Here is a 24,666-nt window from a genome sequence, read left to right on the forward strand (position 1 = left end):
TCTTACACACGTCACATACTGTCACGTCATACGTCACATTCGTATACGCCCTCGCTGAGCAGAGAGGTAGCAGCATGGCTAACGTTAGCTGTGATGCTCGTGGTAATACGAGCGAAAGAAGGTGCGAATCTGGTAACAAATGAAAGATTAATTATTTCCCCCAAAAAACAGCAGGGGGTCCATCGTCTAGCGGTGGTTTGGCTTGAAGTGGGAATATGTCGAACAGACAACCGTAATTTGTCAAGTGTGGGGCGAAAGCGTTGCTATAAAAAGTAGCATTACTGCTAATATGTAGCATCATTTGAAAAGTCATCTGTTAAAGTTAAAGTACCAATGATTGTCACACACACACTAGCTAGAGAATGAAGAGTGCTTACTCCGCACGTCAACATCTCCGTTCGGTGCCACACGCCCACACCATCAAAATGCCGAGGCAAACATTTCCAGATCAACACCGTATGAAAAAAATAGTGATTTTTTTAGTTGTGATTTCCTTCTCTGCATGAAAGTTTAAAACGAGCATATATTAATGCAGTATGAAGAAGAATGTTTTAATGTAGACACATAGAATCATCATACTGCTGTGATTATATGCATCAAGTGTTCATTCAAGGCTAAGGCAAAATATCGAGATATATATCGTGTATCGCGATACGGCCTTAAAATATTGCGATATTAAAAAAAGGCCATATCGCCCAGCCCTAGTTCTGGGTATTTGTTCTGTTGTGTTTATGTTGTGTTACGGTGCGGATGTTCTCATCGAAATGCGTTTGTCATTCTTGTTTGGTGTGGGTTCACAGTGTGGCGCGTATTAGTAACAGTGTGAAAGTTGTTTAAACGGCCACCCTCAGTGTGACTTGTATGGTTGTTGACCAAATATGACTTGCATTCACTTGTGTGTGTATGTGTGCTTCAAATCAACGTTATCATTAAACCAGTTAAAAGATCATACAATGTGTCAGCATTGCTTGACATCTTCGAGTGAAGACCATTGTTAAACCCGTCCAATGCTACATTATTAGGTGACTGGGCCGGCACGCTGTTTATATGGAGGAAAAGCGGACGCCTGGACAGCATGCGGCTGTTAAGGGGTGAAGGTTTCAGGTGAGAGAGGACGCTAAGGCAGTGCCATTAAGGCACGCCCCTATATTGTTGTCCGGGTGGAAATCGGGACATTTTCGGGAGGTTTGGCAAGTATGATCGGCAATCATTTGGAGGTCCAGGCCTAATCCTAACAAGCTCATGAAGACATGAAAACATCAGGGGTGTTGTTAAGGAGCCAGAGGACACACACACACACACACACACACACACACACACACACACACACACACACACACACACACACTGACCAGCAACAAGCCAAAAGGATGGTATCCAAGAGCTCCTCCGATATCACACATCGGTCAAGTAGAAAATCACAGCACTCAGCAGCAGGCTTCCTAACACACACACACACACATGCATAGTGTGTAACAGTCACAGCTCTATCAGATGTTACATGTGTATTTGTGTGCTTGTGCCCGCAGAGACCGTGTGCTTTAATCAAGCAGGAGGCCTGCGCTGCTTTACTGTGCCATTAAAAGATAAAAATAGGCTGCAAGGAGCTGACGCTGCTGACACACACACACACACACACATACACACACACACACACACATACACACATACACACACACAGCTGCAAGTCATGCTCATTGTGTGTGTGTGGTTTCAAGTGCATGGAAGTGGTTCCTGAAGCATTGTGTTGTCCGTGTGATCCGACGTGCATCAGCTGGTGCAGATAGTTGGACCGTGTCCATCACGGAGGCCATTGTTAGCGTAACACAACACGTGAACTTTGGCAACACAATCATGTCGACGTGAAAAACGACGACATAGTGGAAGGAGCCAGTCTGGATAGTTGGTTTTGTAACAGGCTTCTTGTTATTAATAATAATTAGGGATGTCCGATAATAGCTTTTTGCCGATATCCGATATTCCGATATTGACCAAACCCTTAATTACCGATACCGATATCAACCGATACCGATATCAACCGATATATACAGTCGTGGAATTAACACATTATTATGCCTAATTTGGACAACCAGGTATGGTGAAGACAAGGTCCTTTTTAAAAAAATAAAATAAGATAAATAAATTTAAAAAAAATTATTGAATAAAAAAGAAAGTAAAACAATATAAAAACTGTTACATAGAAACTAGTAATTAATGAAAATGAGTAAAATTAACTGTTAAAGGTTAGTACTATTAGTGGACCAGCAGCATCCCTTGCAGACTGTATTGATATATATTGATATATAATGTAGGAACCAGAATATTAATAACAGAAAGAAACAACCCTTTTGTGTGAATGAGTGTAAATGGGGGAGGAAGGTTTTTTGGGTTGGTGTATTAATTGTAAGTGTATCTTGTGTTTTTTATGTTGATTTAATACAAAAAAAAAAAACCAAAAAAAACGATACCGATAAAAAACCCCCGATACCGATAATTTCCGATATTACATTTTAAAGCATTTATATATATATATGTCCGATATTATCGGACATCTCTAATAATAATAATAATAATAGACTTTATTTGTAAAAAAGCACTTTATAGGCAGCACGGTTGGACAGGGGTTAGTGCATGTGCCTCACAATACGAAGGTCCTGAGCAGTCCTGGGTTCAATCCCGGGCTCCGGATCTTTCTGTGTGGAGTTTGCATGTTCTCCCCGTGACTGCGTGGGTTCTCTCCGGGTACTCCGGCTTCCTCCCACCGCCAAAAAACATGCACCTGGGGATAGGTTGATTGGCAACACTAAATTGGCCCTAGTGTGTGAATGTGAGTGTGAATGTTGGCTGTCTATCTGTGTTGGCCCTGTGATGAGGTGGCAACTTGTCCAGGGTGTACCCCGCCTTCCGCCAGAATGCAACTGAGATAGCTCCAGCACCCCCCGCGACCCCAAAAAGGGACAAGCGGTAGAAAATAGATGGATGGAAAAGCACGTTATACTGAGTAAACAATCTCAAAGTGCTACAGTGTATTAAAACAAAATAATAAAAAAGATAATAAAGAAATAAATAAAAGTAAAAACTAGAACAGCCAAATAGCTATAACTAGTATGCATGTATCTAAAAAAAAATGATTTTTTAAAAAAGAAGGGCTTTTAAGACTTTTTTAAAAGCATCCACAGTCTGTGGTGCCCTCAGGTGGTCAGGGAGAGCGTTCCACAAATTCCTTGCAATAGCTGGTTGAGAAATGTTGTTCTTAAACGGTTGGAAAATTTTCTCACGCATTTGTTCATGAAGTGGTGACCCTCGCCCCATCCTTGTTTGTGAATGACTGCGCATTTCAGTGTACAAAAAGTTACGTGCAAAAGAAATTATCGTAAGAAAATTTGGTGCAGAAAAACTCTTGTGTAACAAAATTCAGTGTAAGAACAATTGAAAAAGTCAGTGTGTATAAAAGTTCAGTGTAAAAATATTCAGTGTATGGAAATTTTGAGCAGAAAAATTCAGTCTAAAAAAATTAATTGCATAAAAAAAGATTTTCTGTATAAAAATTCAGTACAGAAAAATTATGTGTATAAAAATTTGGTGTCAAAAGAATCAGTGAAATGAAAATTCAGTGCAGAAATATATTTGTTGCTTCAAAACTTAAATTAGGACTGACGCACCTCATTGGCTGATTCTGAGACAGGATCCATTGCTTCAGTCTGAATTTACCGCAAGTGATTCTTGAGTTTTAAAAAAAACAAATATTTCTGCACTAATTTTTTATACACTGTTTTTTTTTATACAATTATTTTTTTACACTGCATTTTAAATGACTGGATTTTAACAAACTGATTTTTTCATACACACAAACTTTTATCCAATTAGTCAGCAACATTAAATGTAAACAAACGCAATAAATCCAGTTAAACAAAAATGGTGCGTATTCAAGACACAAATGACCTCCACACACAGCATGGCCCTCATCAAAGATTCATTCGGGCCGTGAAAGATGGCGCTTTGGGGGCGGGACGGGACCATCTGCATCCACACGTCGTCTCACAATCATTTACTTGCAACCCGATGAGTCAGTGCCATCTTCTTGTGTGTGTCCAGCCTGCTTCCTGCTCCACGGCCACACTCCATCTTGCTCTTATGTAAGCATGACGATGCCATTTCAACATATGGACGAAAAAGTATAACTCGATATATTTTTACTTAAACTAGATATTCGATATATATCTCGATGTATTTTTCTGTGAAAGAATAGATATGAAGATATTCATTTTTGAGTAAAATTGAAGTGAATGACAACTGTTCTGTAAACAGTCAGTGGCACTTTTATTAACCCACTTAGTCAATATGGCTTTTAACAGCACAGAAAATAAACTGTTTAAGTAGTACAGAATTACATAACATAAATAAAATAGAAAAATTATTTCTACGTATAATAAATAACAGTAATTTTTTTATATTTTATTTTATTTTATTTTTTATATTTATATATTTCCTTGCCCTTATGTGGGCTATGTACCGAGGATGTCGTTGTGGCTTGTGCAGCCCTTTGAAACACTTGTAATTTAGGGCTATATAAATAAACATTGATTGATTGATTGATGATTATATACATGTTACAGGTTATATATATATATATATATATATATATATATATATATATATATATATATATATATATCAGAATCAGCTTTATTGTCATTACGCAAGGTAACGAGATTGAGGCCATTCCATACAGTGCGATGTGTGCATGCTAGAAAAACAATGTGCAAATATATAAAAATTTAAAAAATGTAGAAGTGCAATGAATATGGTGTGAAATGAATATATACATGAAAAAACAAAACAAAAACGGTGGTTGGTGGAATGGGTTATTGCACCGAAGAGAAGGCAGTTATGAGGGACAATGGGGCAGTCCGTTCAGGATGGTTATGGCCCTGGGGAAGAAGCTGTTCTTTAGCATGTTTGTTTTGGTTTTAATGCACCTGTAGCGCTTCCCAGAGGGCAGCAGGTGGAACAGGTCAGAGCCAGGGTGGGTGCTGTCTTTGATGATGGCACTGGCTCTGTTGAGGCAGCGGGAGGTGTAGATGTCCGTCAGAGAGGGGAGAGGGCAGCCGATGATCTTCTGAGCCGTCTTGACCACTCTTTGCAGCCTCTCCCTGTCTGCTGCAGTGCAGCTGCCGTACCATACCGTAATACAGTAGGTCAGCAGGCTCTCGATGGACGAGCGGTAGAAGGTCAGCAGCAGGTCAGGCTTCAGGTTGTACTTCCCGAGGACTCTAAGGAAGTGTAGCCACTGCTGAGCCTTCTTGATGATTGATGTGGTGTTGACTGTCCAGGAGAAGTCATTAGAGATGTGGACTCCAAGGTACCTGAAGGTGTGGACCCTCTCTACACGCTCGCCGTTGATGTAGAGGGGGGCAGGGTCGGTGCTGCTCCTCCTGAAGTCGACGATGATCTCTCTGGTCTTGCTGGTGTTGAGAGCGAGGTTGTTCTCCAAAGACCAGGCCGTCAGCTTCAGGACCTCCTCTCTGTAGGCAGCCTCGTCACCCCTGGAGATGAGCCCGACCACTGTGGTATCGTCGGCAAACTTGACGGTAAGGTTGTCACTGTGGGCCGGACTGCAGTCATGGGTGTAAAGGCAGTAGAGGAGGGGGCTCAGCACACAGCCCTGTGGGGAGCCGATGCTCAGCGTGCGGGAGGATGAGAGGTGCGGGCCAAGTCTCACATTCTGGGGTCGGTCCGTTAGGAAGTCCCTTATCCAGGCGTTTGTGAGAGGGGGGAGGCCTAGAGTGTCCAGTTTATTGCAGAGTCTGTCCGGGATTATTGTATTGAAGGCAGAGCTATAGTCCACAGAGAGCATCCGGACGTAGCTCTGCTGCTGCTCCAGGTGGTTCAGAGCAGAGTGGAGAGCAACAGCGATGGCGTCCTCTGTGGACCTGTTCGCCCGGTATGCGAACTGGTGGGGGTCGAAGTCTGGAGGGATATGGTCCTTGATGTGCTGGAGAACAAGTCGCTCGAAGCACTTCATGATTACCGGAGTGAGGGCCACTGGTCGGTAATCATTCAGGCTGGTGATGGGAGACTTCTTCGGCACCGGGATTATTGTAGATGACTTCAGGCAGGATGGGATGACTGCCTGAGCCAGGGAGAGGTTGAAGATCCTGGTGAGGGGGGGAGCGAGCTGGTGGGCGCACGTCCTGAGCACCTTTCCAGGTACTCCGTCTGGTCCGGTAGCCTTCCTGGGGTTCACAGCCAGGAGCACTCGTCTGACACTGTGCTCCTGTACAGTGAGTGGAGTGGGGCAGGGCTGGAGCAGATGAGTGTCGCTGGGGGGTTTCGAAACGGGCAAAGAAACAGTTAAGCTCCTCTGCCAGTGTCGCACTCTGATCCGCAGTTGTCATATTGCAGCCTCTGAAGTTCGTGATGTCATGAATGCCCCGCCACACCTCCCGTGAGTTTTTGCTGGACAGATGGGACTCTATGCACCTCCTGTGGTCCACCTTTGCTTTTTTAATCCCTCTCTTCAGGTCGGCTCTAGCAACACTGTACAGTGCCCTGTCCCCTGACCTGAAGGCTGCGTCGCGGGCCCTGAGGAGTGTGCGGACCTGGCTGGTCATCCAGGGTTTCTTGTTGGGGTAAACCCGGATGGTTTTTTCCACAGTCACATTCCCGATGCAGAACTTTATGTAGTCCAGCACCGTTCCTGTGGCTGTCTCCAGCTCCTGTTGTTGGAAGAGGTCCCAGTCTGTGTGTTGGAAGCAGTCCTGAAGTTTGGGGAGTGCATCGTCAGGCCAGGTCATAACAGTCTTGTGATAGGCCTGGCCTGGCGTCTGATGGGGGTGTAGGTAGGAGAGAGCAGGAGGGAAAGATGGTCTGACTGTCCAAGCTGGGGGAGGGGTGTAGCTCTGTACGCGTGCTTTATGTTGGTATACACGTGGTCCAGGGTGTTCTTGCCCCTTGTAAAACACTTCACGTGCTGGTAGAACTTAGGGAGTACAGTCTTCAGATTGGCCTTATTAAAATCCCCTGCTATGATATGAACACCGTCGGGGTGGGCCCGCTGCTGTTCGTTGACGGTGTTCAGCAGAAGAGAGAGCGCTGTGTTTACTTTGGCGTCCGGTGGAATATACACAGCCGTGATGATAACAACAGACAGCTCTCTCGGGAGAAAAAAAGGCCGACATCTAACAGACATGTACTCCACGTCCGGGCAACAGTGCTGTTCAGTGATTGTCCCGTTGTTGCACCAGTTCTCATGCACGTAGATACAGAGCCCCCCTCCTCTGCTCTTACCGGAGTCCTTAGTTCTGTCCCGGCGGAGCAGAGTGCGTCCGGCTAGCTGCATGCTAGCATCGGGTATTTCCGGGTGAAGCCAGGTTTCGGTGATAATCATAGCACAACAGTCCCGAACATAGCGGTTTCCAGCAAGTTGTAACTCCAGGTCGTCCATCTTCTGTACAAGGGATCTGGCATTAGAGAGGAACAGGCTCGGTAGAGGTGGCTTGTGGGGTTGTTTCCTAAGCCTGAGCAAGACGCCGGACCTGCGGCCACGCTTCTGCTTCCTCTCCCTCCTCCGTCTGCGCCGTCTCCCAGACCCGACAACAAACCACGGAGAGCCCTGTGCTCTCGCTATGTCATCTGGGATGTTGTGCTCGTGGTGAAAGTCGCTCGAAACAGATATCTGGTGCGAGTTACCGATATCCAAGACTGACTGGCGGGTGTACCGGGTGTTTGCAGTACAGGTGGTGCACAAAAGGAAAAAAAACATGAAGAAAAGAAGGAAGAAAGAGCACTGAAATGGAGAGCCGTAAGCCGCTGCGTCTGTGCGCGCCGCCATCTTGGGAAAAAAAATAATAATAAAAAAATAAAAAAAAATAAAAAAAAAAAATATATATATATATATATATATATATATATATATATATATATATATATATATATATATATATATATATATATATATTGACGGAGGCAGATAATTACATACCGGTATATCCATATTTGTGTGTTACTTCTTTATTTTCATAGTCATATTACAAAACAGCTAGTGTTCTTTATTTGTTATCTTTTGGTTGTCTGCAAGTACTGTGTGCCAACTTTTAGGAATGTGAAGGGGGAGATCTTCCCTGCTTCTCGTCTAAAGCCAACTTTAGATAATAAACAAAAGGGACATGGGGTGAGGTATCTTCTCCTGTGCCCAGCTGTGGAGGAAGGGACAAGGAGGGTGGGGGAAAGAGAGACGTTATAGAAGAGAAGTTTTCCGTATGTTGGATTAGACCATTTTAGCTGTGCTAGTGAGCGCTTCTGTACGGGATTTGGTCTCAAGTTTATTTCCAAAGGCTTTGGAAATAAAATTACAAAATACCTATTCTGTCTCTGGTGGTTCTTCTACTCAGCTTTATGTGTCATCAAAAGAGCTTGGGAGTGACCAGCAACTTGAATTCCCTGGGAGGAACAACTGGTCAAAACGCAACAATTTATATATATATATATATATATATGTATATATATATATATATATATATATATATATATATATATATATATATATATATATATATATATATATATATATATATATATATATATATATATATATATATATATATATATCTTTTATTATTGAATGTATCAAATGTGATGAATATTTAATGGACCACAATGGAAACAAGCCTTTTGGCTTTCTGTGCCATCCATTTGCCTTTTTAAAGCATTACATGGATTACATTCTTTAAGATTTCAATAAACTTCTCAATCATTCAATCAAAAGCTGTGCAAATAATACAAAATGTATCAAACTCAGATTTAAAAAAAATACATTTGCAGGCAGGCACTTTTCAATTCCTTTCCTGGTTCGATGGCCCGCCCTGTCTTGCCTCTGATTGGCCTGTCCCTAACCAATCGTGACTCATCATAGTAAACAACCATGGATGTCCTTATACGTGCAAGCACGTCTTGGAAGGAGGAAGGGGAGGGGTTTCGTAGCCCATGGAGAGGGAGCGGGGGAGAACAAGGAACACAACAAATAAGCGGTGTTTGGTCATTTTAACGTGAAATATATTATATCGATATTACGATATTGTGGAGGGAGATGTTGTCAGCGCTGCCTGCAGGAGCAAAGGTCACTGCCTCTGTCCATGGTTCTGAGCACAAAGCACCATCAGACGGGGGGGGCGTGGCAGTGCTGACGGCGAGACACAGCTGGCAGGTGATTAGATTTCACAGGTGGTACGTGTTGATCTAATCATCTGTTGTCTTTAACAGTACGCGGCCGGGAGCAGAGAGAGAGAGAGGATACGGACGTGACTGAAAGGTCACGTTCTACTGGAGAGAAAGACTTTGATAAAAACCTATGTGCATTAAAACTTTGTTAAAAACGGCACGCTTGGCTCCTGTGAAGTGTCTGTCAGTGGAACCGCTAGGAAGTGACTTCCACGGATACTTTCTTAATTCATATCTTGTTTAAAAATACATCGATACATCTTACAAACTCGATATATCGCCCAGCCCTATTTCAACATGCACCACCATTGGTTCGCTTAAGTCCTCTTTCAGCGCTCCTCGTTGGCCAGTAAATATACATGGCAAATATATTGAAAACTACAACATTCCTGGGGAAGTTTTGATGTGCCTGCTATCGCGCTTTATGAAACCAACTGCTAACCAATTAGCATACTTGCAAGTATCAAAAACCATGATCTTTAGGTTTAAATGAGCAAAATTAGCTAAAACACTGGCGTAAATGATTCCCGGGCACGGCCACCGCTGCTGTTCACTGCTCCCCTCACTCCTGAGATTGGTAGGTTGTGAGTTCAAACCCCGGCTGAGTCATACCAAAGACTATAAAAATGGGACCCATTGCCTCCCTGCTTGGCGCTCAGCATCAAGGGTTGGAATTGGGGGTTGAATCACCAAAAATGATTCCCGGGTGCGGCCACCGCTGCTGCTCACTGCTCCCCTCACCTCCCCGGGGGTGATCAAGGGTGATGGGTCAAATGCAGAGAATAATTTCGCCACACCGAGTGTGTGTGTGACAATCATTGTCACTTTAACTTAATAATCCTTAGCATGCTAACATAGGAGAAGTAAACACAGTCCTAAAATGGTGCCAAGTATCAAAATCCGTAGTTAGCTAAAATGCTACAATGCTAACGTTAGCATGTTGACATAGGATGAGTTAGCATACTTTTAACTCGGGCCAGAGTGAACAAAAACACCAGTTTAATGGAGGATCGAATGATGCACAGTGTTAGAAAATGATTGATTGTGTGTATTATATGTAAACATTGTATTTCCTTTTTGCTCGTTAGTGAGCAGGATGAATGACCAAGCCAAGATGTGTTAATTAGCCAATGACAGATGGGCCCCCTCATCCCGTGAGACACATACCTATATATAATGTATACACACACACACACACACACACACACACACACACACACACACACACACACACACACACACACACACACATACACACACATACTGGTTATCATTTGAAATGGGGACCAAGTTTTTGATCATCACTTGTGGGGACCACCCTTTCTACAGGTTGTGGAGGCATACATTTTTTTAGGTAAAATGGCCACTGCCCAGTTAGCTCATACACGTCTTTAAATCTCTGGATTGATGAAGTAATGTGCTGATCATTCTTACTGGGGACCCTGGGGAAAAAAGAGTTAATATGGTTCATGGGGACCAAATTGAAATCATTTTGCAAAATTCACACAAATTTGTACGTGACTACTGAGAACCATTTAAAAAAAAAAAAAAAAAGTTCAAATTAAATATGACATGATCCTCAGAATACAGCACTACAGTTGTCTTCTTATAGGAAGTTTCACCACTTAAATGTTAAAGCAAATCCTGCATCTTCTGTGACATTACTGAAAACTGCTATTTAGCAGTAATGAAGTTGTCTGCAACTCCAACTACCATATATAGAAGGATGGACAATTCTGAATGTGAATCATACTTAAAGGTAATAATGTTTTATAATCATGCTGTCTGAAACTGTCATCCTAAGGAACACTAAACCAGATTTTGTTTTTGGAAAAATATATTAGTTTTAACTAAGGATGGATACCATACAGAATCACAGTATTATTAATAACTAAGCCGATGAGGGGGCTGCTGTGCAAATGTCTCACACTCAAACTAACCAGTAAACATGTTTTATGGGCCAAAGCTTAAAAATCATTTAGACATCTTCAGAATGGATCTGACTATCATTTAAAAAGGTTTCCCTTTAGGGCAGTGGTCCCCAACCTTTTTGTACCTGCGAACCGGCCAACGGTTGAATTTTTATTTTTATTTTAATTTTTTTTTTTTAACTTTATTTTATTTTATTTTATTTTTTTAATTTATTTTTTGTCATAAAAAAATACAATCATGTGTGCAGACTGTATTGATCTATATTGATATATAATGTAGGAACCAGAAATATTAATAACAGAAAGAAACAACCCTTTTGTGCGAATGAGTGTGAATGAGTGTAAATGGGGGAGGGAGATTTTTTGGGTTGGTGCACTAATTGTACGTGTATCTTGTGTTTTTTATGTTGATTTAATAAATAAATAAAAAAGAATCAATATATATATATATATATATATAAATATAAATATATATATATATATATATATATATATATATATATATATATATATATATATATATATATATATATATATATATATATATATATATATATATATATATTGATTCTTGTGCGGCCCGGTGGTTGGGGACCACTGCTTTAGGGGACCTGTTTTTGTGTCTCCATACCGTCAGAGGTCCCCTAAAGGTGACTGTGTAAACAGAGTGATGTCCCCCCCCTCCCCCAATGTACCCTCAGCCAAAGTAGCATCTTAGCTTCTGCTAGCGACACAGCTTTGACCCAGAAAGCTGAATGGGAGCATGGAGCAGACGCCTCCTCAGTGGAAGATGTGTGGCGTATCAGCACGCCTGCACATGGCGCCGGAGATTAGGGCATGAAATAATCATCGCTCATTGCAGGAATGCTTCCAACGTGGTCTCCTGCCTGCAGCCATCTTGTCACCGAGCGACATGGCAAAGTTCTGCGGCTGATATCAGGGGATGCGCAGTATCTTCCCTTTCAAAGCGATACAGATAACTGATTCAACATGACTTATTTGTATCTATTATTTTTCAAATGTGGCTTTCAGTGTGGCGTGTGCACCGTTCTTTGCGGCTTGCATTGGGACAGTTCTTTTGTAAGGAACGCCCCATTATCCACGCTGATATTCGACATTTTGATGTATATCGACATGTATTTGATCAGTATCAGCATTTTTTATCGAGACAGAACTACACCAGCAGATTTAATATTTACACTTTGATACCAGTATTTAGTATTTAAAAATATTAACTAGCGTTTGGGTTAGAGTTACACACACACACACACACACACACACACACACACACACACACACACACACACACACACACACACACACACACACACTCACACACACACACACATTTTTAAAGCTTTTCAGGTGGAATTATTTCCCATTCTTGCTTGATGTACAGCTTAAGTTGCAGTCCGGGGTCTCCGTTGTGGTATTTTAGGCTTCATAATGGGACGGCGTGGCGAAGTTGGTAGAGTGGCCGTGCCAGCAATCGGAGTGTTGCTGGTTACTGGGGTTCAATCCCCACCTTCTACCATCCTAGTCACGTTCGTTGTGTACTTGGGCAAGACACTTCACCCCTTGCTCCTGATGGCTGCTGGTTAGCGCCTTGCATGGCAGCTCCCGCCATCAGTGTGTGAATGTGTGTGTGAATGGGTGAATGTGGTAATACTGTCAAAGCGCTTTGAGTACCTTGAAGGTAGAAAAGCGCTATACAAGTATAACCCATTTATCATTTATAATGCGCCACACATTTTCAATGGGAGACAGGTCTGGACTACAGGCAGGCCAGTCTAGTACCCGCACTCTTTTACTATGAAGCCACGCTGTTGTAACACGTGGCTTGGCATTGTCTTGCTGAAATAAGCAGGGGCGTCCATGATAACGTTGCTTGGATGGCAACATATGTTGCTCCAAACCTGTATGTACCTTTCAGCATTAATGGTGCCTTCACAGATGTGTAAGGTACCCATGCCTTGGGCACTAATACACCCTCATACCATCACAGATGCTGGCTTTTAAACTTTGCGCCGGATAGTTATTTTCCTTTTTGTTTCCGGAGGACACAACGTCCACAGTTTCCAAAAACTATTTGAAATGTGGACTCGTCAGAGCACAGGACGCTTTTCCACTTTGCATCAGTCCATCTTAGATGAGCTCGGGCCCAGCGAAGCCGGCAGCGTTTCTGGGTGTTGTTGATAAATGGAATTGGCTTTGCATAGTAGAGTTTTAACTTGCACTTACAGATGTAGCCACAAACTGTAGTTATTGACAGTGGTTTTCTGAAGTGTTCCTGAGCCCATCCATCCATCCATCCATTTTCTACCGCTTGTCCCTTTTTTGGGGGTCGCGGGGGGTGCTGGAGCCTATCTCAGCTGCTATCGGGCTGAAGGCGGTGTACACCCTGGACAAGTCGCCACCTCATCGCAGGGCCAACACAGATAGACAAGTTGTCTTGTACGTTCACTATTTTATTTAAGGACTTAACTGATAATAAATATATGTTTAATGTACCCTAAGATTTTTTGTTAAAATGAAGCCAATAATGCAATTTTTTTGTGGTCCCCTTTATTTAGAAAAGCACCGAAATAATTTTAGTACCGGTACCGGTCCCAAAATATTGGTATCGTTACAACACTAGTCTCAACACGCAATATTTCACCAGGAAACACTGTAATGTATTGACTCCATAAAGTGGTATAACATGGAGTAGATGAGTTATTGTGATGTAGAGAAATGTCATATTTTGACCAATTTTACCAAGAGATTTTCCATATTTTAAATGAAATGTTGATGCTCCTCTTAGACCAGGGGTCGGCAACCCACGGCTCCAGAGCCGCATGCGGCTCTTTGATCACTCTGATGCGGCTCAGCTGCATATTTGCCGACCCCCCCGATTTTCCCGGGAGATTTCCGGATTTCGGTGCCTCTCGCGGAAAACTCGGGATTTATATTCTCCGATTTCCACCTTAACAATTATAATAAGGGCATGCCATGATGGTACAGCATTTAGCGCCCTCTCCAATCTGTACAAACAGCGTGCCAGCTCAGCCTTTTGTTGTATGCACCTTCTGCTTGCACACGCAAGTGACAGCAAGGCATACTTGGTCAACAGCCATACAGGTTACACTGACGGTGGCCATATAAAACAACTTTAAGACTCTTACTAATAATGAGCCACACTTTGAACCAAAACCAAACAAGAATGACAAACACATTTCGGGAGAACATCTGCACCTTAACACAACATAAACACAACAGAACAAATACCCAGAATCCCATGCAGCCCTGACTCTTCCGGGCTACATGATACACCCCTGCTACCACCAAACCCCACCCCCACCCCAACCCTGCTCCCCCACTCATCAACCCCCCCCCCCCCTGCGTCGGTTGAGGTGGGCGGGGTTTGGTAGCGGGGGTGTATAATGTAGCCCGGAAGAGTTAGGGCTGCATGGGATTCTGGGTATTTGTTCTGTTGTGTTACGTTGCAGATGTTCTCCCGAAATGTGTTTGTCATTCTTGTTTGGTGTGGGTTCACAGTGTGGCGCATTATTAGTAAGAGTGTTAAAGTTTTTTATACCGCCACCGTCAGTGTAACCTGTGTGGTTGTTGAGCAAGTATGCCTTGCTGTCAGTTACGTGACTATACAACGTGTGGCTGGGCCGACACGCTGGTTGTAGTGGGTGCTAAATGCTGTACAATCACGGCACGTTCGAGAGAATAGTTGCCCTGGAATTCGTTGTCTGCCGGAAAAATCGGGAGGGATGACAAGTTTGATGCTGTCAAGCGCCATTCATATATAACTCGCGGGCCGCATAAACATTCAATTTTCATACCAAAGTGTGGGCTGCGTGTCTGAGACCCTTGGTTTTTACATAGCACAAAGCAAAAAACAACAACTTTGTATGCAGTGTTATTTCATTTTAAATTTCAAAAGATTTTTGTGGCTCCCATTGTTTTCTTTAATTTGTGAAACTGGTCAAAATGGCTCTTTGAGTGGTAAAGGTTGCCGACCCCTGTCTTAGACAAACGTAATAAAGGTGTTTGAGGTTTTCTGATGATAAATTAAACACTATGTCACTACTGCTACAAAATAGTGTTCAAAAAAGAACTTAAATTACAAATGTTTACCGACTTATAATATTTATGTTTAAATAGCTTTTACTGCAATAAATGTCACCTCCAAATATCACGTATCGGCCTCCTTGACTGCGAATAATCGGTATCGGTATCGGCCCTGAATAAAACCATATGGGTCGATTTGTAATCTTTTGCAGCCGGCACCTTTGTTGGTTATCAAAACATTCGCAGCGATGCTGGCCTTTCAAGATTCCATGTGTTGAAGTCCGATGCTTTCTCCCTGTTGGGCGAACATTGAGTGAAAAAAAGCACATTGAAGGTCTTCCTGTGAAACAGCGTGGAAGTCTCACAAGATTGACGGCATCTTTGTTTACAATTAGCTCGGGTGGGAGGAGAGAAGCACTTGATTTGCTCACTCCCACCCGCCTGCAGGGAATCTCGCCTTATTCGAGCATTTTGTATATTTTATTATACAAAAATGATTATGGTTTAAGTTTATATTGAACATGTATACAGTCACGATATGATACAGCATTGACATATTCTCTTTTCTCTTTATCGCTTATTTAATCCCTTCATAGCAATTACTTCCTGTTGCCAATCAATGTGCTTCAAGCTCTCGAATGGGACAGTAGCGTGCCAATAAAAGGTAACAAGCGAGAACGTGTGTGCCGCCTGAGCTTGGAGGTGGAAGGTCAACTGAGCTGGAAACAATGGAAAGCGTCATTGACCCGACTCTAACACACTCCATATATCGACGTGCACGTGTGCATGCAGACACATCAGTCATACGACAACAACATTTTTTACTTGTTGTTCCACCACCAAAGGGAAGAAGGTAAAATTAATTCTAAATCGTAAATAAATGCTAGCAAAAATCAGCTAACAGGGGAGCTAATTGGAGTTGCTCTATTCCACCTATAAAGCACCGTGAAAAGCCTCCTTCAAGGTTTTATACGTCGTATTTTTCAGACTATAGAGGGCGCCTGTACTGTATATAAGCCGCACCCACAAAATTCTAAAAGAAAAATATTTTCCCTATATAAGCCTCATATATACGTTGTGAAATCAGTTATTTACACAGGAAGTTTATTTAGATACCTTAATTGTTCCCAAACGGTGCCTGTAACACTTAGATTTAGACTTAGACTTAGACAAACTCTAATGATCCACAAGGGACATTGTTCCACACAGTAGCTCAGGTACAAAGGATGGAAATGATAACAAGGACACAAAAAAGGGGCAAAAACAAAAGGTATAAAGTAGACTAAAAATGTACCATAGTAGCAATATAAAATATAACATACATGTAATATTTACATATTATATATACAGTATATAATATATACTGATATATTATATTATATTATTAAATGATATATAGAATATATAACAAATCCCAATTACCATGTACAATATTACAGTATATGTATGTGGAGGGGGGCGTGGCCTGCGGACCTGCAGCGAAGCGGGGTGTGTCAGGACCGGCTTCGTAATCAGTGTCAGGTGCGTAGATGGCCCACCTGCGCCTGCTTATCTAATCACCTGTAGCTCTGTTAAAAGGCAGCAGCCGGGGAGGGGAGGAGAGTTGGTGGTGGAGCACGAGCGAGAGCGAGACTGACACATGAACAGACAATTGCTAAAAGCGCAAGAAGAGACAATTTATTGAAAATTAAAACATTCTCGTAAAGCCTGTCATGTCGGTGATTGGTGGTCCGAGGAACCCGGAGGAAAGAGTCCTCCACAATGTAATATACTGTATATACAGTACACGGCAGTAAAACGGCTGATCAAACAAAACAGATGTCATCGTCATGGACCCACTAGGTGCGCAAGCTAGCTCTCCAATCAGCTAAACAGACTCAATAACTCCACGGTGACGTTTTGGTGAATTCACTGAGGACTTTGTGAAACTGAAACAGTACAAAAAGGATGCCATTGTAAGTGAATAATACTAACACAAACACTTGTAAACGTGTGAGCATATTAGCTTATGCTAACAACCCTAGCTAGATTACATTATGATAGCACGTAGAAATATGCATTTAAACACTCCCACAGACATCACGCATGGGACGGTTTAGTAAGTAAGAATTGTTTTAGTTATATTGTAAAACTCGCAAACAATGCCTGAAGTGATGTTGGCAGATCCACTATGGATGTCCTCAGGAAGAGAGGAACCGTCTCACGGTCCTCCTCTGGAGCCCAGCATGCCTGGAAAGGTTGCTGCTAATATTACTGAGGTGTCAGTGGGCGCCGCCGCAGCAGGGCTAGTGTTACTGTTGCCTCTCTTGTCACACAGCGACATTACACCGCCAGCAGCAGGGAAACATCTTTATTTCAAGCGCTGCTTGGCCTCTCGCGTTGTAAACAGAGCAGCTTATCATCGGCGTTTTGTTGCTAATCCCTACTAGAGTCCTCAACACGCTGGTGAAGCTTTCCACCGTGCTGTTTGCCTAACTGGATGCAGTGCAACTTTATCAGGCTCACAGCCCAAATCATGCTTGCTTGTCACTGGGCAGTGTTTTTCTTACACTGGCCTGACACAAATACTTGACACGATAGAAACCTTTTGACTGGGGGGGGGGGGGGGGGGGGGCCCACATTGGGCTAATGCAAAATCCATCCATCCATCCATTTTCTACCGTTTGTCCCTGTCGGGGTCGCGGGGGGTGCTACAGCCTATCTCAGCTGCATTCGGTTGGAAGGCGGAGTACACCCTGGACAAGTCGCCACCTCATCATATATATATATATATATATATATATATATATATATATATATATATATATATATATATATATATATATATATATATATATATATATCCATCCATCCATCCATCCATCCATTTCCTTACACTTATCAGAGGTCGGGTCGCGGGGGCAGCAGCCTAAGCAGAGAAGCCCAGAATTCCCTCTCCCCAGCCACTTCGTCCAGCTCCTCCCGGGGCATCCCGAGGCGTTCCCAGGCCAGCCGGGAGACATAGTCTTCCCAACGTGTTCTGGGTCTTCCCCGTGGCCTCCTGCCGGTCGGACGTGCCCTAAACACCTCCCTAGGGAGGCGTTCGGGTGGCATCCTGACCAAATGCCCGAACCACCCCATCTGGCTCCGTTAGAAAGTGCTCAATACCGGGGTAGAGCGGAATATTTGTTAGGTTAGGGAAAAAAAACACGGAGGCTATTTCATCCCTACAAGCCTGTTTCGCAGGTTTCCCTGCTCTTCAGGGGATTTTTCAGATTTGTTTTCAAATCCCCTGAAGAGCAGGGAAACCTGCGAAACAGTCTTGTAGGGATGGAATATATTATATATATTTCCCTGCTCTTCAGGGAATTTGAAAAATCTGTGGAAAAGCCCCTGAAGAGCAGGGAAATCTGCAAAACAGGCTTGTAGGGATGAAATAGCATCCGTGTTTTTCCTGACCTAACGAATATATATACACATATATATATATATATATATATATATATATATATATATATATCAATAATGGATGAATCCATCCATCACATCCATTTTCTACCGCTTGTCCCATTAATGGTTAATATAAATAAATGATAAATGGGTTGTACTTGTATAGCGCTTTTCTACCTTCAAGGTACTCAAAGCGCTTTGACACTACTTCCACATTTACCCATCCACACACACATTCACACACACTGATGGAGGGAGCTGCCATGCAAGGCGCTAACCAGCAGCCATCAGGAGCAAGGGTGAAGTGTCTTGCTCAGGACACAACGGACATGACGAGGTTGGTACTAGGTGGGGATTGAACCAGGGACCCTCGGGTCGCGCACGGCCATTCTTCCACTGCGCCACGCCGTCCCAATATATAACTGAGTATGTGAAAGTTGGACTCCTTCCGTGGCAACAAAGCAGCTCGAAGTCAAATATGGATAAGTGTAGGGAGAGTTTTGAATTTTTCCCATCATGCCCTGCAATGGATTTAGAATTTAGAATTTTAATGCTGATTGGACGTTTTTTTTTAATAACATCCCTAAAGTTCAGTGAGCAGGTTGTGTAATGTGTCACCATGTGTATTAATTGTGCTGTTTGGGTATTTCTTTCGGCGCCATGACTAGGGAAGGTTGTTTGGATTGGGTCATATAAGTACATTTTAAGAAAGCACACTTCAAACTGAGTTTCTCATGTTGCCCACAGGATGGCCAGGAATTGACGCCGTATATTTACATTTTATATGCAAACATTCTGCAAGGCCAGATTTGAACTCGCCGTAGTTTGGACACTCTGTGATAAACATTCATGGTAAAACAAGTCATGCACACACTTTTCTGTCTTTCTTTGAAATGTGTTTCTGCAGCTGTGCTAAGAAACACGGGCGGGCCACACCCGTCCTCGCATGTTTTTTGCGGGTTTCTGCTGCTGGAATGCGTATACGTTCCTGCGGATGACGACCGTGAGAGGAGCTGCAGCTGGTTGTGTCAGGGGCTGGGTGACTCTTGAGAGGAGGCCCGTGTGCTGTTGGGTCGGAGCGCCGGTCCTCGTCCGCTAATTAGCACTTTGAACCGTGCATGTGTCAGGAGTAGGGCTGGGGCGATAAAACCAGGTCAGGATGTATCACCAAGGTTGTGGTATAGGTTTATTTCCAACATGCATGCCATTACTACACTCACAAGTTCCACTTTCTCTTTGCAACATGCTCGAAAAGGAGTAGGAAGAAGCAGAGCTGATTTAATCCTACCCCTTTTCCTTTACATGGCAATTGCTACGACTTTTCTTTACTTCCTGTTCTCAGTTAATTCACAGCATACTCCACGAATAATAACATTCACACACTAGATGAGTGTGAATGTTCTAATGCTGAAGTTGAACTGAAATCCTGGAATTTTTTTTTAGAATTGTTGAAGTAGAGCACACAATTCCCAAACAGGCTGACAATTTTGAAGTCGGAACAGGTTGAATCAGATGGAAAAATGCGGGAGTTGTGGAACTTTGAAGAATGTCCTATTGATTTCAATGGAAATTTCCCCCAAATTTGGAATTTCGAGAAAAGCGGGAATTTTTTTGAAAATGGTAAAAAAAAAGATTGAATGGTCTGAATGAGTTGAAATGGTTGGTGTTGGAATTTTTCTAATCGGTCGAGAAATGTTGACGTAGTAACATGTTGAATTGAGAAGTGGTATTACGGAATTCCTGGAATTTGGGGAAAACCGGGGAATTTTTCCAGTTCGAAAAACAACTTTGTTTTTTTGTCCTGATTAAGAGGAATGTTTTGACGGTGTAATGGCTGAAGTGGGTTGAAAAATGTGGGATGAGTAGTCGCCACAGAAAAAGGGTGGAAATAGGGCTTTGGAAAACCAGGAATTCTGGAAAATCCTGGAATTGTTTTTTTGAATTGTTGAATTAGAGCACACAATTCCCAAACAGGCTGAATATTTTGAAGTCGGAACAGTTTGAATCAGATTGAAAAATGTGGGAGTTGTGGAACTTTGAAGAATGTCCCATTGATTTCAATGGGAATTTCCCCAAAATTTGGGAATTTCGGGAAAAGCAGGAATTTTTTTGAAAATGGTAAAAAAAAATTAAAAAACTTGAATGGTTGAGAAATGTTGACATAGTAACATGTTGAATTGAGAAATTGAATTACGGAATTCCTGGAATTTGGGGAAAACAGGGGAATTTTTTGTTTTATTGTCCTGATTAAGAGGAATGTTTTGACGGTGGAACGGTTGAAAAATATGGGATGAGTAGTCGCCAGAGAAAAAGGGTGGAAATAGGGCTTTGGAAAACCAGGAATTCTGGAAAATCCTGGAATTCTTTTGAACTTGGAAAAAGGGTAGTTTGAATTTCCAAAGATGGAGGAATGTGTTGAAGGTTGAATTTTCATTATAAATATGTAAACAAAAAAATAAAAATAAAAAAATAAATAAAATAAATTAAATTAAAAAAAATAAAAAATAAAAAAAAATATATATATATATATATATATATATATATATATATATATATATATATATATATATATATATATATTAATATAAATAATGATATGCAAATAAAATAAATATACCATTTTATACATATATATTATATATATATTTACATTGAATATGTTTTTCTCCTGCTGGTCATAAAAATATCAATAATTCCGACTATGGACCGACACGAACACAAGAGTGTGTAACAGTCAAGTCACGTGTCGTATGTTGTCCGCAGGCCCAGAGGAAAGAAGTGTTCCTGCAGGAGCGCTACAGCCACTACAGCCTGACCGACCCTTTCCTGGCGCTCCAGCGGGACTTTGACAGCGGCGTCCCGCGAGGCGACAAGGAGCGGCGGGCCCTGGGCTCCAGCCCCATGTCCGTCCTGGAGGCCGTCATGGCGCACTGCAGGAAGATGCAGGAGCGCATGTCGGCCCAGCTCGCCGCCGCCGAGAGCCGCCAGAAGAGGGTAAGAGCCCCCCTTCCCCCGATGTTGGGATGTTACGCAACATGAACGACTACATGATTGGTGTCTCCTTTCTATTTTCATCACTTGACTAAGTGTGTGCGTGTTTATATGCCCCCCCCCCCCCCCCCCCTGTGATGGTGCGGGTGGGAGGAGAAAAGTGTTGCGTCAAAAAGCGAGTCAAAGAGGAAAAAAAATCAGCGTGTCCCATGCCTGAAGCGACTGGAGATGAAATAGACCAGTTGGGAGGTTTGGTGGCAACCACACGTGTGAGGAGGAAGTTAAATATACATGTGTGTACTCTGTGTGCGTACTGTGGTATGTACTACATCTGTTTACATTCAAACACGTTTTAGAAGCCATGCAGCAAAGCCAAATGACACCAATGTCCAAATATTTATGTTTATCTGCATGGATGGTAGTGACAGTAGGTATTGTCGGTGTGGGCACATACCACTTTAATGATTGCTGGTAAACTACATTATTTTATGCAATATTTTAAAACCAACTTTTTGGCACAAATCTTTATTTATATATAAATACACACATATATATGTGTATATATATATATATATATATATATATATATATATATATATATATTAGAGATGCGCAGATAGGCAATTATTTCATCCGCAACCGCATCAGAAAGTCGTCAACCATCCGCCATCCACCCGACCTAACATTTAATCAGAACCGCATCCGCCCGGACCCGCCCGTTGTTATATATCTAATATAGACGATGTAAGGCATTAGTGAGGTTATAAAGCTTTTGCCTGTTAAAGAAAGGAGACTGATCCAATGCAGCACAGACATTCGCGTGCCACGCTGTCACGGCCCAGACGCACACCAGTGCGCAATCATATGGGAGCCGCGCTGAGCGCACCTCCAAGCGCGTCTCGCTGCCGGCGACGGCCGGGTATGGGCCCGACGCTCCAGCGCCATCCATTTTCAGGGCTAGTTGATTCGGCAGGTGGGTTGTTACACACTCCTTAGCGGGTTCCGACTTCCATGGCCACCGTCCTGCTGCTGTCTATATCAACCAGGGTGAGCCCCACCCCTTTCGTGAGAGCACTGCGCGCGGAGTGACCCCTGTTACGCGCCCCCGGCAACGGGGGTGGCGGGCAGGTAAGCTGCGCGGGCGGAGCACGCGGAGTGACCCCTGTTACGAGCCCCCGGCCACGGGGGTGGCAGGCAGGTAAGCTGCTTACCTGCTGCGCGTGACGCCGGCCGCGGCGAAGGCGGACGAGGCGGGGTGTCGGTGCGGTGGGCGCGGTGGTGACCCTGGACGTGCGTCGGGCCCTTCTCGCGGATCGCCTCAGCTACGGCTCCCGGTGGGGCCCTCTCGGGGGAAGGGGCCTCGGTCCCGGACCCCGGCGAGTCGTCCCTTCTCCGCTCTGTAAAAGTGTCCATCTCTTCTTTTTTTTTTTCTTCTGTTGTGGCATATGCTGCAGGTGCCTGCTCGTTTTTCGTATGTGGGTAACAACATTTAACTATGTATATATATTTCCCAATTGGTTTAACTGCCACCCGCCTGAATCTATTTAAAATCTTTTTTTCTTTTTTTTCAACCGCCCGACCCGACTCGCGGATAAAATCAAATTTTTTAAAATTTCATCCGCCCGATCCGCGGATAATCCGCGGACTCCGCGGTTGTGCCCGCAAACCGCGCATCTCTAATGTATACATACACATATATGTATATATTCGTATATATATGTGTTTATATACAGTACGGTATATATAGTAAACATATACATACAGTGTATATGTGTATATATATGTATATATATATATATATATATATATATATATATATATATATATATATATATATATATATATATATATATATATATATATATCCAAAGACATGCACCTGAGGATAGGTTGATTGGCAACACTAAATGGGCCCTAGTGTGTGAATGTGAGTGTGAATGTTGTCTGTCTATCTGTGTTGGCCCTGTGATGAGGTGGCGACTTGTCCAGGGTGTACCCGGCCTTCTGCCCGAATGCAGCTGAGATAGGCTCCAGCAACCCCCCGCGACCCCGAAAGGGACAAGCGGTAGAACATGGATGGATGGATATATGTGTGTGTGTGTGTGTGTGTGTGTGTGTGTGTGTGTGTGTGTGTGTGTGTGTGTGTGTGTGTGTGTGTGTGTACCGTATGGTTGGGTCAGAGGTTTATTGTCAGGTAAATCTCCAGTTAAAATGTTGTTACTGCACTTTAATTGAAAATTAGAGAAGAAAATGCATTAAGAGCAGTATTAGTTCAGTATTGAAGTAATCACGGTGATAATAAAACCATTAAACTAATAAATATGGCAGTAAAAAGCAGTATTAGTTCAGTATTCAAGATAATACAGTGATAATAAAACAATTAAACTAATAAATATTGCAGTAAAAAGCATCATTAGTTGAGTATTCAAAACTTAGAAAGGAAAATAATTCAAAAGAAAGAACTTCAATCCTCAACAAAACTTCTGGAGCTTCGGTTTCTTCATGCAGTTAACTATCTGTCCTGCTGCACACGCTGGACACGAGTAGCGAGGGCAGAGTAATGAATTTATTGACAGTGCAGTGTGAAGTTTACTTTGGCATTGAACTAAACGCAGTCTCAAAGGAACACAACCTGCCGAGGCACAACATCCACATTTTCATGTCCGGCCCCTGAGCCCTTGGCCTCTTGAAACTGCGGCCCTCTTCATGATGTCATCGAATTGTCCTATCCAAGAAGAAAGGTCCTCCCACGACAACAAGGGCTTTAGCGCGTGGGCGGTCAGTTGGCATGTAAAATCATCTGGGTCCTGGCACGGTAATGCCTCAGGCAGGATTGAAACCAAAGGTTTGCTTAAAAAAGAAGGTGTGTTTTTGGGTGCCCTTTGCGACACAGGCGGTGGTCACCTTAGAGCGGTCACAGCTGCTCGCATGCACCTGGTGAGGCGTAAAAAGGAGCGATGGAAGCACACGCCCTCGGAGGCTCTCTGGGTTGCCGGGTAGAGAGCGTTGCAGCCGCTATCTTTATCCCTCCGTC

The 24,666-nt window shown here is 43.0% G+C and overlaps 1 protein-coding gene across 2 annotated transcripts in view; it reads left to right on the forward strand.

The window, feature by feature from the left end:
- The window catches only part of cttnbp2 (cortactin binding protein 2), a 124,804-nt gene that overhangs the window by 62,580 nt on the left and 37,558 nt on the right, over nucleotides 1-24,666 (forward strand). For both annotated transcript variants that reach the window (XM_061924648.1, XM_061924649.2), the window contains exon 3: nucleotides 21,405-21,635. In XM_061924648.1, coding sequence (XP_061780632.1) covers nucleotides 21,405-21,635 — 231 coding nt within the window. The remainder of the gene's footprint in view (nucleotides 1-21,404; nucleotides 21,636-24,666) is intronic.

The sequence above is a fragment of the Nerophis lumbriciformis genome, linkage group LG29 (genome assembly GCF_033978685.3).
Source record: "Nerophis lumbriciformis linkage group LG29, RoL_Nlum_v2.1, whole genome shotgun sequence".
NCBI classification, from domain to species: Eukaryota; Metazoa; Chordata; class Actinopteri; order Syngnathiformes; family Syngnathidae; genus Nerophis; species Nerophis lumbriciformis.